Below are 16129 nucleotides of genomic sequence, written 5' to 3' on the forward strand. Positions count from 1 at the left end.
CGGCACCCGAGCAGCGCCGGCGCCGGGCGCCCACGGGCACCGCCGGCTCGGGGTGGGGCGGGAGAGGCGGGACGGGCTGGGCGAGGGGAGGAGGGCGAGGGAGGGAGGAGGAGTGCCGGGAGGAGGGGGAGAGCGGGAGAGGGGAGGGAGGGAGGGAGGGAGCGGCGGGAGGAGCGGTGCGCGGGCCGCGGGGCGGGCGGTGCGTGCGGCGTCCGTTTCAGCGGGACGGGACAGCGAGAGGGAGCGCGAGTGAGTGACCCGAGGGGCGAGGCGGGGGGACAGCGTGGGGGAGAGGGCGCGGGGAGCACCGCTGTGTGCGACAGGGACCGTTCCGAGGGACTCTGTGTGCTCCACACCCCTCTGTGTATCTGTGTGACAGACACTGTTCCGAGGGACTGTGTGTGCTCCGCACCCCTCTGTGTATTTGTGTGACAGACACTGTTCCGAGGGATGCTCTGTGTGCTCCGCACCGCTCTGTGTATCTGTGTGACAGACACTGTTCCGAGAGACTGTGTGTGCTCCGCACCGCTCTGTGTATCTGTGTGACAGACACTGTTCCGAGGGACTGTGTGTGCTCCACACCCCTCTGTGTATCTGTGTGACAGACACTGTTCCGAGGGACTGTGTGTGCTCCACACCCCTCTGTGTATCTGTGTGACAGACACTGTTCCGAGGGATGCTCTGTGTGCTCCACACCCCTCTGTGTATCTGTGTGACAGACACTGTTCCGAGGGACTGTGTGTGCTCCACACCCCTCTGTGTATCTGTGTGACAGACACTGTTCCGAGAGACTGTGTGTGCTCCGCACCCCTCTATGTATCTGTGTGGCAGACACTGTTCCGAGGGACTGTGTGTGCTCCGCACCCCTCTATGTATCTGTGTGACAGACATTGTTCCGAGGGATGCTCTGTGTGCTCCACACTCCTCTTCTGTGTATCTGTGACACACTGTTCCGACGGACTCTCTGTGTTCTGCCTGTGTGCCCCACACCCCTCTGTGTGCGACAGACACTGTTCCGAGGGACTCTGTGTTCTGCCTGTGTGCTCCACACCCCTTCTGTATGGCTGTGTGTGACAGACACTGCTGCAAGGGATGCTCTGTGTGCTCCACACCCCTCTGTATGGCTGTGTGTGACACTGTTCCAATAGATTCTCTGTGTTCTGCCTGTGTCCTCCACAACTCTCTGTGTGGCTGTGTGACAATATTGAGAGGGACGCCTGTGTGCTTCACCCCTCTGTATGGCTGTGTGTGACAGACACCGTTCCGAGGGATGCTCTGTGTGCTCCACACCCTTCTGTGTATCTGCATGTGACAGACACTGCTCTGAGGGACTCTCTGCTTGTGTGCCCCACACCCCTCTGTGTGGGTCTCTGTGTGTGTGTGTGTGGGACAAATGCTGTGTCACCCCGTGGGTGCATTAGTGATGCCCACCTGTAGGTCTGTGAGAGGCAGCCGTGTTTGTGACAACAGGACACTTGTGTGTGTCAGTGACAGGCAGCAAATGTGACACTGAGTGTGCCTGAAGCGTTTGTGACGCTGTGTGTTTGTCACCTGTGTGTGTGTGCAGCACCTGTGTGAGATGGTGGGTGAACCACCGTGCATGTCCAACACTATCACCCTGAGTCAGACACTGTGTGTGTTTGGAGAGAATGCTGTCTGGGTGAGTGTGAGACACCTCTGATGTGGGACACTCACTGTGCGTGTGCATTTGTCACACACGATCCAGGGTGTGAGATAAAGACCTTATGTGACACACCTGAGCACGTGTGAAGCGCGTGTGTGACACGTCCTCAAGTGCAGCACCTGTCTGAGTGCACACCTTGCTTCATGTGCGTGTGACTGCCGCTCGTGTGTGAATTTCACATGTGTTGGCACCTCTGTGTGGCACCCTGGTTTGTGGCCTTTCTCCTGGACCTTTCGGAAGGTGGCTTTCAATGTAGCTGTCCTTCATTTAGCACAGATCGCAGCTGAGCTCTGCAGGGTGTTTTATTAGGATTCTTTCAACAATTTCAGCCTTTTCTCACTGTTCTATTTTTTGATTCTCTGGATTGTGATGAATTGCTTAAAATCATCCCCTTTTGATATGTATTTAAGCTGATAACTACTGATCTATGATCTATTATGTGGTATTATCACAGCAGCTGTGCCTTGCTTGGCAAAACTGCACAGACCTGATATCATGGCACACCTCCAGGTACATCTACCAGCAGTATTCTCTAACAATGCCATTTATAGATGGCAAGAACTGAAATCAAAACAAAATCCTCTCTTTTTCTAAAGCATATACACACCCAGCTTTGCTATGTTGCAACTCATATCCACATAGTTAAAAGCATTAACGTAAAATAATTTATTTTGGTTTGAATATTGCTTTTCTTATGTTTGATGTTGACAGAATGCTTCAGTATTTTCTTTGGTTTATTTTTGATATTTTTTCCTCTACTTTCAACTTGCTTTTTCTCACTCTCTAATATTTTTGCAGGCTTCTGTTCTTCTTTGCAGCAACTCTCTTGATGGGAAAGCCTCTAGCAGTCAGTCCTAGGGTTGTCTCCTCCCTGAAGCCTTTACAAACTTTAGCATTTTAGCAGGTAAACCCAAATGTAAACACTTGCCTAATTTTTATTTTAAATTTTCTTTCTAAACCTGTTGCTATGGTTTGCCTTTGGCTTGTGTACAAATGTCCAGTCTGTAAGCAGAAAACCTTTTAGTCACTGGAGGTAAATATCTCTTGAACAGTTCCATAAATAATCCTCATTTTATGTTGGAGATAATGACCAGGTTGGGCTCTCTTGAGCTGTGTTTTGTCCTTCTCCTCAGCTTGCAGGATGGCTTTGCTTCCTCAGCAGAGAGCAGCTCTTGCCAAAGGCTTGGCTGGACCTGTGCTTGCTTCTGCATCATGTAATATCTGTATTGTGAAGGATGTTAAAAGGGGATAAGCTTGGTGTGTGAGGAGAATTATTTCTGAGCATAGGCATCTTTTTTATCTAGTATATCAGAGCTAGGGTTATGATGAGGTACAGAAGCCATCCCAGAACAAATCCTAGTGTCAAGAAATGCTGTCTAGGAATGAGAAAGAGCCAACTTCACATAACACTGCAGAAAACCTCCACTGGGGTCATCCAGTCAGAGAGAGAGAGCTCATTCCATGATTTCACATCTTGTTCTTGGGCCTTAAAGTGCCATCACTGCAACAAGCCCTGTGCAGATGGGCAGATTTCCTGAAGAGGGACCTAAGAACATCCTGGGAGTACCAGAAGAAGGCTTACACCTGACGGCTGTAGGAGCAGAATGGTCAATTTTTTTTTCTTTTTGTTCAAAGTAGTATTTGACAATCTGTCTAGCCTGTGAAAAAGATCTAAATGACTCCAGCTGTCTTCTCAGAATAGATTCTGCAGAGCTCCAATGAGAATGGGTTAGCACAGGTATATGAGAGAGCTTTATAACCAAGATGGATTGGAGATTTCCATGAATAATTGATTGGCCATACCTGCTTTCAAGAGGCAGCACCACCACATCTCCTGAGGCCGGGAACCAGGAAAGAAAGAGACTAAAAAGAAGCTACACGTAGCACTGGATCTTTAAATGACCTTTGATATCTAGGAGACTACAGAAATTAATTCTGGTTTTGGAGACCAAATGTTCTGAGCGTGTACATAGAAGATACTTTCAGTTGTTAAAATGCTTAAAAGTTTTTGGTGGAAGGGGCCATTCTCAGTGCTTTAAACAGCCAAAATACCAGAACAGATCCAGGGGCTCAGAACAAAACTTCATCTGGTCTACAGTCTTGTTTTGGTCATTGACTTACAGAGAATGAATGTCCTAGACCAGACACTCATGAGAATCACATTTGGAAATTCAGGCATCCAGGACTTCAAACATTCTCAGCAGAGGACTTGGATTTATGAGTCATGTTCATCTGATCAAATATATGATTCAAACATGAATTTTTTAAAAAACCAAAGGATACAGCTTGGCTTTACCTTTGGTTTCTGCTTTTAGAAGTTTTTCAGATGGCTCTGCTGACCTTGGAATTCCCTTTGTACAAGTTCAGCCCTGAAAATGAAGTCAGATGTGCAGTGCCCTGCCTGGCTGTGGTTGTAGTAAAATTTTGTGATGTTCTAAGGCAGGTTTAGTCATCTTTGTCTAAGTAGTGCCCAGAGCTGTATCTACTATTTTAGAATCAGACATAAACAAGTGTATTCTCTGTCTATAAATGGACAGGGGTATTACATGAACAACAGCTTGTGGTGATTCACATGGGAATCAACTGGATGTTTCTGCCAGAGTAATTCACCTGGAGAGATGACTGCTTCCATTCACTTCCTTTCTTGGAAGCAGGCTGAGAATAACAAACTGTTCCGATAACATCAGCCTGATTCCAGTCAACATATTTCCTACTGAGAGGCAGGGCAGGCCCCACCCTGCTGCATGACAGGCAGTAATTGGGCCTAGAAATGTGACTCATAACTCTGACACTTTGCCTCGGAGTTAGGTGTCAGCAGCAGCCAGTTGTCACAAAGCCCTGTTTGAAACAGTGATGCCAAACCTTCTCTCCAGCAGTTCAGTGTTCACCTCTCACTTCTTGGGGCTCTGAAAAGCCTCAGTCTCAGCTGTGTGTTTCTATTAGATGGCTGCAGGATTTAAAATCAGAGTTTCCCTCTGTCTTGCTGCTGTTTCTCTTGCTGCAAACTAAACATTCAGTGCATCCAGGGCACTTCATGGTAGTCAGTGTGCCCACAAAGGGAGGACAGGCCTCATTTTAGACCACCTTTATTTGCTGAAGCAGACACTGCTGTAGCCTTATCCTCTCTTCTTCCAGCTCTATAAACACTAGGCCATTAAATGTTTAATGGTTTTGGGTTTATTCAATGTTTAACTATTTCATGCTAAATGGAAAAGTCATGGAAAGGAAGAAAGGCACTGTCTATCAATCATATAATTGCAGTATTAATAACAAGAAGCTGTGACTACATGATCTCAGCTTCTAACTTAGACAACAACATTAGACAAATAACTCTGGATCTGTCTGGTTTATTATCTTGTCTCCAGCAATATCAAACAGCAGAAATCTAGGGAAAAGGACAGGTAGAGAGAGACCTTTCTGAAAACATGCTCTTCATTTCCAGAAAATGGTAGCTCATGTCTTCCCCAGTTAGAGGTGGTATCACATCATTCCCCATTCATCTCCATTATTGAGGCTAGTCATTTTTTTTAGGCCATGCAAACTCTTGGCATGCATAACATTCTGTAGCAAGGGTTTCCAGTGCAGGCATGGTATTTTGGAGCCTGTCCCTTGTTTGTTTCATCTGAGGATTGTGCTGGCCCACAGCCGTAGGCTCAACCCACCCACAGTGACCTTCATCCCCTACGAGCTGCACTGGAGTCCAAACCTGAACCATGACTCTGAAATTTACCTGTACATGGAGATGTGGGCATGAGGGACTAAGGGGCTTGTCCAAGATTACATGGAGAACCACTGGAAAAAAAGGAAAACATCTCAAGAGGACTCTGATGAAAGCATCCAAACTTTCCTTCAAATGTCCTTCTCTCTGGCTTGGTATCAGTCTTAGTGCTACAATTTGGGCTTGCCAGATAATCTGCAGCAGCTTGCTGGATCCCAGAGTGTCTGATCTTCTCTTTTGAGCCCATGGAGAACCAGGCTTCTGGCCAGCTAAGGAGAACAATCCAGGCAGGCAGCCCTCTGGCCAAACTCCCTCTGGGTGTGCTAGCTTGGACATTGATATTTCCCCGACACTAAGCTTTCCTCTTCAGCATGAATTGCTCATTACTTGAATTCCATCAGGGATTTCTTGTGTCATGAAAGAGTGGAGATTCTGCCTGAACACACTGAGCAGGACTGACTGCTTTCTGTGGATGAAGCTGTTGATGTGTGTGTGTGTGCCTGTATCTGCAGGACATAGATGTCAGTGTTTGCCTCTCAATGGTGCCTCTGTTCTACAGCCATCTGTGGATAAAGCTGCTATTCTGCCATGAACAATGACTCATACAGGAAAGTCTTGAAGAATTAGGCAAGAATTAGGCAAGTTCGTCCTGAGGACTATTGAAGATGAGGATCCAATCCCATAAATTCTTGGAAAAACTCAGCCTTAGTTTTCCCTTGACAGCTTTAATCTTTAAAACCTGCTCTTGCAGATACACATTTGCCAACAGCAGGTTGGCAGCAAACTGTCTCTGTCAGAGGACATCACACATCCACTGCTTGCCTCTGAGCCCTGCTCACTGTGACCAGCTTCTCCTCACTGCATTTTCCAAAGAGCATCTTACTGGTGACTCTTCCGTCTGCTATATTCTCCTGAGCCCCCACAGATTATTGTCTCCAGTCCCTTTTCTTGTAGAGTCACTATTCCTGACCCCCTGCAAGCTTCACCTGGACCTGGCGCTGCCCAAAAACTCTGTGAAGGCTGTAGGGACTATCTGGGTATCAAAAAAATCACAACAATCTCTGCTTCAAATATCTAGTCAGGTTTGGGTACTCAGGAAAGAGCTGAAAGGAAGGAAACAACCAGAGGATTTTATCAGGCAGTCTCCTGTAGGCAGATTGAAAGCAGAAGGAAGAGTTTCTGAAGATCAATTGCGCTTCTCCAACTAGTGGGGAAGGTTCTAGTTTGTGGCACCACTGTAGAAAGAAAAGATTGCAGGGTTCTTATATTGCAGAAAGGAAACTGTCTGAGGAACGAAGATTAAAATGATCAAGAAAGTTTAAAACAAATGGACATATCCTCATAATGTAATTATAAGGAAATTCCAGGTGTGTAAACCATACATACAAAAAATAAACACAATAAACACAAGTTTTCAATTGGACTAGAATTTAATTAGTAATTTTATTCTCAGATTTTGAAGTTTCTCTAGGTATCAGGTCTGTGCTTCTCGACCTTTCCAGTGAATCGATCAGTCCTCAAGCTGCAGAGTGCAACTTCCTTCCTGCTAGGTTAGTGAGTTCAGCTGGGTCAGTGAAGAATGTGCATTGAAATCCCATCCTCCTGCTCCAAGCAGGGCTAACTTCCAAGCTGGCTAAAGTCACTCCAGGGTCTTGACCACATGAATCCTGGAAATCCCATGGAGATTCTAAAACCTCCTTGGGCAGCCTGTCCCAAGGCTGCAGCACTCTCCTGGTAGATGAGGCGCTCCCTTTGTTGGGAGAGGATTTTTCTGGCTGGCAACATGAGCCCATTGCCTCTTGTCCTTTCACTGTGCACTTGCAGGAAAAGCTTGGATGTGTTGGAATTTTATCCCCCCCTTGCAGCAGCATCTCTGCAGTGCGATCCCCCAGCCTTCCCTAAATTCCCACCTCCTCTCCTCACCCAGCACAGACTCCTGCTGGTCCCGGGGCTGTGCTGGAGCCTCTCCAGCGTGTCAGCATCCCCGTCACAATGGGCTGTGTGTGTGTGAGAGCTGCACAGGGTGCTGCAGATGCAGCCTGCCCCGAGGCAGGCAGAGGGAGTGACCACATCCCTGCACTTGCTGACCACTTGCTGATGCAGTCCCGTGACTGGTGGGTGTTGCTGCTGCAGGGGAGCACTGCTGACACAGGTCCAGCTGGTTTTCCACCAGAATCCCAAGGCCTTCACTGCAGGGCTGCACTCTGCAGTCAGTCCCCACTCTGTCCGAATGCATGGAGTTGTTTTGTCACAGGTTAAAAAGATAAAGAGGTTGTATTTATCACAGAGCAAATATATGAGGTGAATTAAACCAAATTTATCATGGGCTTGGAGGGTCAAACCCTGAGTCCTCTTGTGCTGATGCTAATACAAGTACAGATCAAGAGTGGCACATGGGAGCAGCATTTCAACCTGAAAATTGGGGTTTTCTGCAGAAAGTTCTTATGTCAGTCACAGATTTAAGCAAGGGGCTGTTAGCTCTCAGCACGAGTTACTCTTTTCCTACAGGCCTGAAAGAGAATCTTGTAGGGCCCTGGAATGAATCCCACTTCTCTCCATTCCCCCAGGACCTCAAAGGAGGAGCAGGCACCATGCCTAGAGGGGATGAGCTCCGTGTGTGCATGGTGTGGTTTTAAATCAGCATTTTAATCCTCCCTTTGATTAAAAACCCTCCTTTGCAGATAGGCAAAGTTGCAAGAATTATCCAGGCCAACTAGCAAGAATTATCCTTCGGATACATTGATATGGGACACAGCTCCATCTCCCTTAATCAGCTACTTTCTTACTGTTCTAAAATAAAGAGTCCTTTTTTAATTTCCTAGTAGAGGAGATATTTATATTTCGTGTCACTTCCGGTTTGACTAAATAAAAAATAGTACATTACTTGTTCTTAAAGAAATAAATAAAGTTCATTTTATAAACTTAGCAGTTATCTCGTTTCAACTTCCTTCCAGCTTTCCACACTTTTTTTGAGGGACAAGCAAAGGACTCAGAGGGCTCTGGAAGTCTTATGAGGACTACGAAGCACATCAGGAAACTTCTGGGAATGCAAAGCATTACTCAGACAAAGCCTTCATCACAGCAGAGCAAAAAATAGCGCCAAGAACACTCCTGCAGAACCAAACCCCCATGCAGGAGCTGTTTCTCCTTCCTGCAGTTTTTCTCTTCCTTTATGCACGAACAGGTTTGTGTTTAACAAAAGGCTAAACCCTGATAATCTGCTGATTTGCCAGCGAGCCCTGTGCTTATCACAGCAGTGTTTGTTGGCCAGGGCAGAGGCAGTGCTAACGTGCCCAGCTGTGCTGTGAGAGCATCATCATCGTGTGTGTGTCATGTGAGACAGCGAGGGCAGGACCTGCACCCGGGGCTGGACACAGGGAATGCTGTTTGTGAGCAGCTGAGCACACCCATCCACCCCAGGATGGACACAGGGAATGCTGTTTGTGATCAGGCTGAGCATCTCTGACAGCAGCTCCTGCCACACTGCAGGATGGGCCAGCCAGAGCTGGGGATGGCTGGAACCAGTTGTGGGTGTCTCTGGGTCTGTGTTGAAGGCACTTGAGACAGTAGTTCATGTTCAGACTCAGGTGTTTATTATTTCTTATCAGTAAAACAGCCTCACAACCATGAGTTTTGCAGCTTTACATTAGAAGGCACAAAATGGCCAACAATCTCTTGGTACAAGGTCTTTTAAGATTAAACTATCCAATTAAGAACTGACACCTGGGTTATTTTCACTTTTAACCCAAAAACTGATCCCAAAGAGCTGCAATATGGACTTTTCCACCCAATTACAAAATGCCACCCAAACCCACGGAGAGGAAGGAAGCAAAAGCATGAAGAAGAAACCCAGGGTGACACCCTGTGCCCTCCATCTTGCTTCCATTCACAACAGACTAAAAATCCCAAAACCTCAATTTCTGACTCAGTGATACACCTACACTACTCTCTATAATCTATTTCACAATTTTGTGGGTTCCAGTCTATCTTGAAATCTGGGAAACTTTCTCCATGAATGAGGGTCAAAGTCAGTGCTGCCCTGGGGGTCAGGGCACCCCAGAGCAGACTCAGAAATATTCCCTGTGCTGCCCTGGGTTTGCACAGATGGCAGGTAGCCATGGAGCTGGGGAATGAAACAATGAGATGATTTTTGTCAGCTTGACAAACAGATCATTGCTTGATGGCAGGGCCCTGTCCAAGGGGCAGCAGCAAACAACGTGCCAGGGAGTTCTGACTGGCACAAAGGAGCCCAAATGTGGATGGGAGGATGAATGGCCAGTCAGGAGGCATGGGTGACAGCCAGCTGTGATGACAGGGTATAAAACACAGAAGATGACAGAAATCTAAATGGAAAACAACGTATGGCAGCAATTTAACAGATAAATACACAGAAGAAGAGAAAGGAATGTCATGAGAGGAAGGGACACAGAGTGCTGGATGTGCATGGGAGGAGGCAGGAGCCTTGGCTGGGGTGACCAGCAGGTGTGGGTGATGGCACTGGCGCCTGGAGACAGCACGGGGGGTGAGGAGAGCAGCCAGAGCCACTGCTGCTGTGGCTGTCACTTGGGCCACCGGGCTGAGCCCAGCCACGGGGCACAGCCCAGCATGAGCACGGCCAGGAGCCAGCACGGCCTGTGCCCTGGCACTACCCTGGCACTACCGTGGCACACCTGCCAGCAGCGTGGGGTCCTGTCCCGGTGCAGGAGCGTCTCAGACACCACGGGGAGCCCCTGGGGCTGGCGGTGCGCTCCCAGCACGGCGGGGATGCTCTGTCCTCTCCGGGACAAGGAGCGGCTCAGCAACCGCGTGTCTGGGGCATCCCGCACGAACCGCACCTCGCATCCCCCGCACCCTGCACACCGCACCTCTTGCACCCCGAACCCCTCAGTCCGCACAGCCCGAACCCCTCAGTCCGCACATCCTGTATCCCCTGCACCCCGCACACCGTGTAGCCTCCGCACCCCCTGTAGCCCCTGTACCCCTCGCACACCCCGATCCCCCACACCCCGCACACACCCCACACCCTGCACGCCGCACCTCTTGGAAACAGAACCGCTCAGTCCGCACACCCCGGTCCCCTGTACCCCCCGCACATCCCAATCCCCTGCACCCCGCATACACTGTACCCTCTGCACACCCTGTACCCCCCGCACCTCTCACGTTCTGTACCCCCTGCACACCCCGTACCCCCCGTAAACCCTGTACCCCCCGGCACTCTGCACACCCCGTACCCCCGTAAACCCTGTACCCCCCGGCACCCTGCACACTCCGTACCCCCCGTAAACCCTGTACCCCCCGGCACCCTGCACACCCCGTACCCCCGTAAACCCTGTACCCCCCGGCACTCTGCACACCCCGTACCCCCCGTAAACCCTGTACCCCCCGGCACCCTGCACACTCCGTACCCCCCGTAAACCCTGTACCCCGCGGCATCCTGCACACCCCGTACCCCCCGTAAACCCTGTACCTCGCGGCACCCTGCACACCCCGTACCCCCCCGTACCCCCCGGACCCCGCACCCCCCGCGGGCCGGCGGTTCCACAGCGCCCCCTCGCGCCGCACCGGCGCAGCTGCGCCTGGCCGCGCTCCCGCCAGCCCGCGGGCACGGAGCGCGCAGAGGGACACGGACAGACAGACACACGGACACGGACACACCGACACATGGACACACGGACGCATAGGGACACACAGACGGACACACGGACAGAAAGACACACGGACACAGAGGGACACACGGACACATGGACAGAAGGACACACGGACAGCGGGACACGGACACACGGATACATGGACACACGGACGCATAGGGACACACAGACGGACACATGGACACACGGACACAGAGGGACACACAGAAGGACACGCGGACAGTGGGACATGGACACATGGACACATGGACGGACGGACACACGGACACATGGACACGGACGCAGGGACACAGAGGGACACACATAAGGACACACGGACAGCGGGAAACGGACACACGTACACATGGAAACAGAGGGACAGACGGACACAGACAGTGAGACAGACACACGGACAGAGGCATACACGGACATCAAAGGGACGCACGGACACATCACATGGACACACATCAGAAGGACACACGGACACATGGACACACGGACACACAGAGAGAGACTGAGACAGACACAGACAGACTGACAGACACGGACAGTTGGACACGAGGACATGGACAGACAGACATGGACAGACAGACTGTGAGGCAGGGACACACAGACAGGAACAGACAGACTGGGATACAGGCACGGATGCTGAGACACAGACAGACAAGGACAGACAGACACAGACGGACAGACACAGGGACACACGGACACACACAGATACACAGAAAGATACTTGTCAATCTCATAGTCCATATAGTCACTAAAGCATCACCCAGGTTTATTTTATATATATATATAAGTATACATACATACATACATATATATATATATATATATATATATATATATATATATATATATATATATATATATATATATATATATATATATATATATATATATAAGATTTCTCACAGCTTCACCTTAAGGCTGGCTAAATATATCAGTTACACACAAGCACACCAGGTTACTTGAAGAAAGTAATGGATATCTGCTGGATCCACAGAAGTCTTTATCAGGAGGGAGCCTGCCGCAGCTCAGGTCAGGAACCTCATTTCTCTGATTTCTAAGTACAGAAACAGGAAGATAATGTAGAGGGTACTGGAGCAACTGAGTTATTTGTGGTCTTGTTTCAAGTCTGTGGCTGTTGCAATTGTTCTGCCATTTTGTAATGAAGAAGTAATATCTCCCAATTGTGCTGAAAGACCTGGATTCTTAGGGTTGATTGTATCTGGTCTGATTCCAAAAGAACTTGCAAAATGCAGTGGCTTTGAGTAAGTGACTGTCCCAGATTGCAAGACAAGATGTATTCTATTTGTATGGCATCTGTATGGCAGCTGTCTTCTGTTCACAGTTTTCCTTATCTCTTCCACACCCAATCCTCTCTCAGGGCAGACATCTGCTGATAACAGCTATTGAATGTCACTGCATGGCTGATAAGAACTACAGCATCCCATTGGGAGATGTGAGCCCAGAGGGAGGAGCCAAGCATTCCTACCTGGATAGAATCTGGAGATTCTGGAACACCAGCACAGCTTCTCCACTGGATTCCCCAGAGGAGCAGCAGCTGCCTCTTCTTCCCCTGGATCTTCAGAGGAAGAATACATCCTTCTCTACAGGATCCCTGCTCCAGCAGAACCAGCCCTGACACTGCAGGAGGGCTGAGCCACAATTCCAATGGGACTGCTGCCAGCACCCTGACCCACAGGGTGTCAGGCTGGGTTCTGACTCTGGCAGTGTTGGTTTGGTTACTGCATTGTTTATTTTATCCTTTTATTTCCTTCCTTAATAAAGAACTGTTATTCCTACTCCCATATTTTTGCCTGAGAGCCCCTAATTTCAAGTTTATAGCAATTTGGAGGGAAGGGGTTTACATTTTCCATTTCAGGGGAGGCTCCTGCCTTCCTTAGCAGACACCTGTCTTTCCAAACCAAGACAGTGACAATTCCTGGCCTTTCTTTATGAGGACACTCCAGTAAAAGAGTGGGAGGAATGCAGCTGTGGCCGTTTGAGCAGTGACCACCAGCACAAGAAGGTCCCTCTCTGCAGCCTCCAACTCACCTGGCCTTCCATGTCCCTGCTTTTGGCTCTCAGCTTGTTCACCTGCCCTTCAGCAATGTCAGCTCGTTCCTTCGCCTCCTCCAGCTCGTGCTGCGCCTTGCGGCACCGCGAGAGATTGAGGTTTGCCTGCTCCTCCTGAAAATCAGACAGCATTGGCACAAATGTCACTGCCCTGCTGTGGGAATCCCCAGAGAGGGGGAACTGTGGGAATCCATAAAATCAGAGGGTTTTGGGAAAGCTGCAAAAGGCCTCAGAGGCAGCAGAACTGTGGTTAGAGCTAAGCAGTAGCCATGAGATTGGTCAGCAGAAAAATTATATAAGTAGAAAAGTAAGGACAAATAGAACAATGGTCTGTGTATTAACTCCCTAAGCTGCAGAAAAGTTTATCTAGTGAGATAATAGGAATTTCTAAGCTTAATAATGGAGCTCTGTGCATTGTGTTTTAAGGCTCACAAGCCGGTATTGTATTTGAAATAAGCAAGCATTGTTTAACCAGAGGTACCTGTGCTTATGGTGGTTGGATAGAACTACTGTCAATGTGCTTTTGCTTTGTGAGATTGGTCAAAAAACCTTTAAAGTAAGTTGTAACATTAAGTTCTTAGTCTGCTGGCTGGGATGTGAGCTGGTGGCATTTTCCCATTGTCATAACCATGTAATGAGAGCGATGCTGGAAAATGAAACAGCTCAAGGCACGTTCCCAGCAGCCCTGTCCCATTGGTGATTTGTACAGAGACCCCAGGCAGTGATACCCTGCCACCACTGATGCCTGTGCTGGCCTCATTGCCAGTACTCTGTGTTTATATCCAGTATCACCCACAGCATGGCCACCTGGGGGGCAGAACAATTACCCCACTCTGTTCCAGGTGGGAAAATTGGCTTGTGCAGCTCCAAAAGTGCACCAGTTCCAGGAGAACTACAGCTACACCCGCTCTGCTGTGAGCCATAATTAAGAATATTCAAAGGCAGTGTGGCCTTGGCTGCTCTGTCAAATTCAGTATTCAATAATTTAATGATCTAGGGAGCCCAGCTTTCAGAAATCTCCACCCAGGCCCCACTGAAAAGAGTCCTCCACTCACAGCTTCCTCAGCCTGTTTCTTGTAGGCTTTCACTTTCAACTGCAGCTTGTCCACCAGGTCCTGGAGCCGAAGAATATTTTTCTTATCTTCTTCAGACTGTAGGAAGTGAAAAAGGAGTCAGCCTTGGCAGCTGGACTGAGGTGGCCCACGTGGGAGGGGGGAGGATGTACCTGGTAGGTGAGCTCCTTCAGCCTCCGTTCGTACTTGCGAGCTCCTTTCAGGGATTCTATTCCTCGTTTCTGCTCAGAGTGAAGCTCATTTTCCAACTCATTAATCTGGAACACAGGATCATGGTGAAGATAGCAAGAATGGCTGCTGATCCTGCTGCCCTGCAGCTGCTTCTTGGGTCTAGATTAGCTAAAATATCCTCCCTGTGTTATGTTGGTGATGACAAAGTGTGTGAACCAATAGTTGTTTATAAAAGGAACTCAGCTGTGCATACCTAGAGAATTTGTAGTGAAAATCAGGCTTAAATCTGTCAGAGAGGAGTAAATGGACACAGGGGAGGGTGGGTTCTATGAATGTTCACCAGGTAAATAGGAAAAATCTGTTTTATTTTTTGTCTTTCATTTGTTATCTTTGGGAGTGGCAGTGGCAAATACTGTTTGGGGACAGAATGGAAACCTGGCTGCTGTCTATTCCCTTTCCACTTGTCCAGCTTCCACAGGCATTGAACTAGAGATGTAAGGTGGCATATCTATCACAGCTCTCACCAAACCTGCTGGGGATACCTGGGGCTCTCCCTGTTTCCACCCTCCCAAGAGGTTCCACCAACGAAGGGCCCAGTCAGAAACTTCACCTTAATCTACCCAAATCTTCACCATACCCTGGCCTCCAGCTTCTGGAGTTGTTTCTTCCCTCCCTTCAGTGCCAGCTGCTCGGCCTCATCCAGACGGTGCTGCAGGTCCTTCACTGTCTGTTCCAGGTTCTTCTTCATCCTCTCCAGGTGGGCACTGGTGTCCTGCTCCTTCTTCAGCTCTTCTGCCATCATGGCTGCCTGGTTTTGGTCACAGTTGTGTTACAAATATTTCCATCCCAGCAGTTCTGGGTGCATGAGAAAAACCCCCAGCCTCACACTGGTGAGGGACTCTGCGCATTCTCAGTGCCCATGGCTGCGACAAACAGGATCACTCTTTCTCAAAGTCTGTGTTTCTAAGACTGCTTCACCTCAGAGAACAGACAGGGTTGACACAAAGAAAAAAATAATCAAGGCATGCAAATGCGTTGGTGCCAATGTTCTACGTTTTAAGTCAGTCAAAGTTGAGGTGTTACCAGCTAGCACCCTGCATCTCTGGGCTTCCTCGTGACTTTGAGTGTCTGGCTATCTGAAATTTGCCAGAGTCAGACATCTAAGCAATTTTTGCCAGTGAGATGACCCTGAGTACCTCAAACTGCGGTGAAAAGCTTTTGCCTGCTGAGGTGCTCAGAAGCTGGGTTGATAGATGTGGCCCAGCAGAGAAGTCAGGGATCCTGCAGCACTGCTGCTGGTGGGCAGGCAGGACCAAACCCTGGTGCACCAGGGCTTAATGCAATAGTGTCACCATTCTTCTAGGTTTAATTTTCCTATACCTTTCCTAGATGGTCCAAGGTGCTGTTATTTCTGATAACGTGGAACCTGTAACCTCATTTAAATGAACCATTTATATTCTCTCTTTTTCTTTCTTACATCTAGTATTTGTATAGAATTGTGTATGATTTTATTCTTAATTTCTGCTTTTCTGTGCTGTGCCTGGACAGGCTTTTGTTTCAAACTACTCTTTTTCTATTACAATTTTGCCACCATCTGTTCTATCCTGCCTACTACATTTACTCTGGAAGCAAAAGTGAATGGGTATGGGGAAGGGGAGAGAGAATTCCTCTTCAATACAGACAGCTAGCAGGACATGAGGACCCTTTCTGAAGGGGTCTTCTGTGACCCCTGGTAGGGCAAGGTCTGCATGAGGCAGGGACTGTGTGTCACAGA

General features: G+C 48.7%; 1 protein-coding gene and 1 long non-coding RNA gene across 2 annotated transcripts in view; one reads left to right on the forward strand and one right to left on the reverse strand.

Annotated features, from left to right (window-relative positions):
• Nucleotides 1–197: 197 nt before the first annotated feature.
• On the forward strand, nucleotides 198–8327 carry LOC134428825 (uncharacterized). The gene is made up of 2 exons (XR_010030471.1): nucleotides 198–249; nucleotides 2483–8327. It is a non-coding gene; the product is annotated as an uncharacterized LOC134428825 (long non-coding RNA).
• LOC134428818 (myosin-13) overlaps nucleotides 6862–16129 on the reverse strand; it is a 33613-nt gene continuing 24345 nt past the window's right edge. Inside the window, exons 35-39 of the mRNA XM_063175818.1 lie at nucleotides 14993–15163; nucleotides 14337–14441; nucleotides 14167–14262; nucleotides 13099–13225; nucleotides 6862–6902 (exon numbers count right to left, since the gene is read on the reverse strand). Of these exons, the coding sequence (XP_063031888.1) occupies nucleotides 6877–6902; nucleotides 13099–13225; nucleotides 14167–14262; nucleotides 14337–14441; nucleotides 14993–15163 (525 nt within the window). The 3' untranslated portion in view covers nucleotides 6862–6876. The remainder of the gene's footprint in view (nucleotides 6903–13098; nucleotides 13226–14166; nucleotides 14263–14336; nucleotides 14442–14992; nucleotides 15164–16129) is intronic.

Source organism: Melospiza melodia, chromosome 24, assembly GCF_035770615.1.
Source record: "Melospiza melodia melodia isolate bMelMel2 chromosome 24, bMelMel2.pri, whole genome shotgun sequence".
NCBI lineage: Eukaryota > Metazoa > Chordata > Aves > Passeriformes > Passerellidae > Melospiza > Melospiza melodia.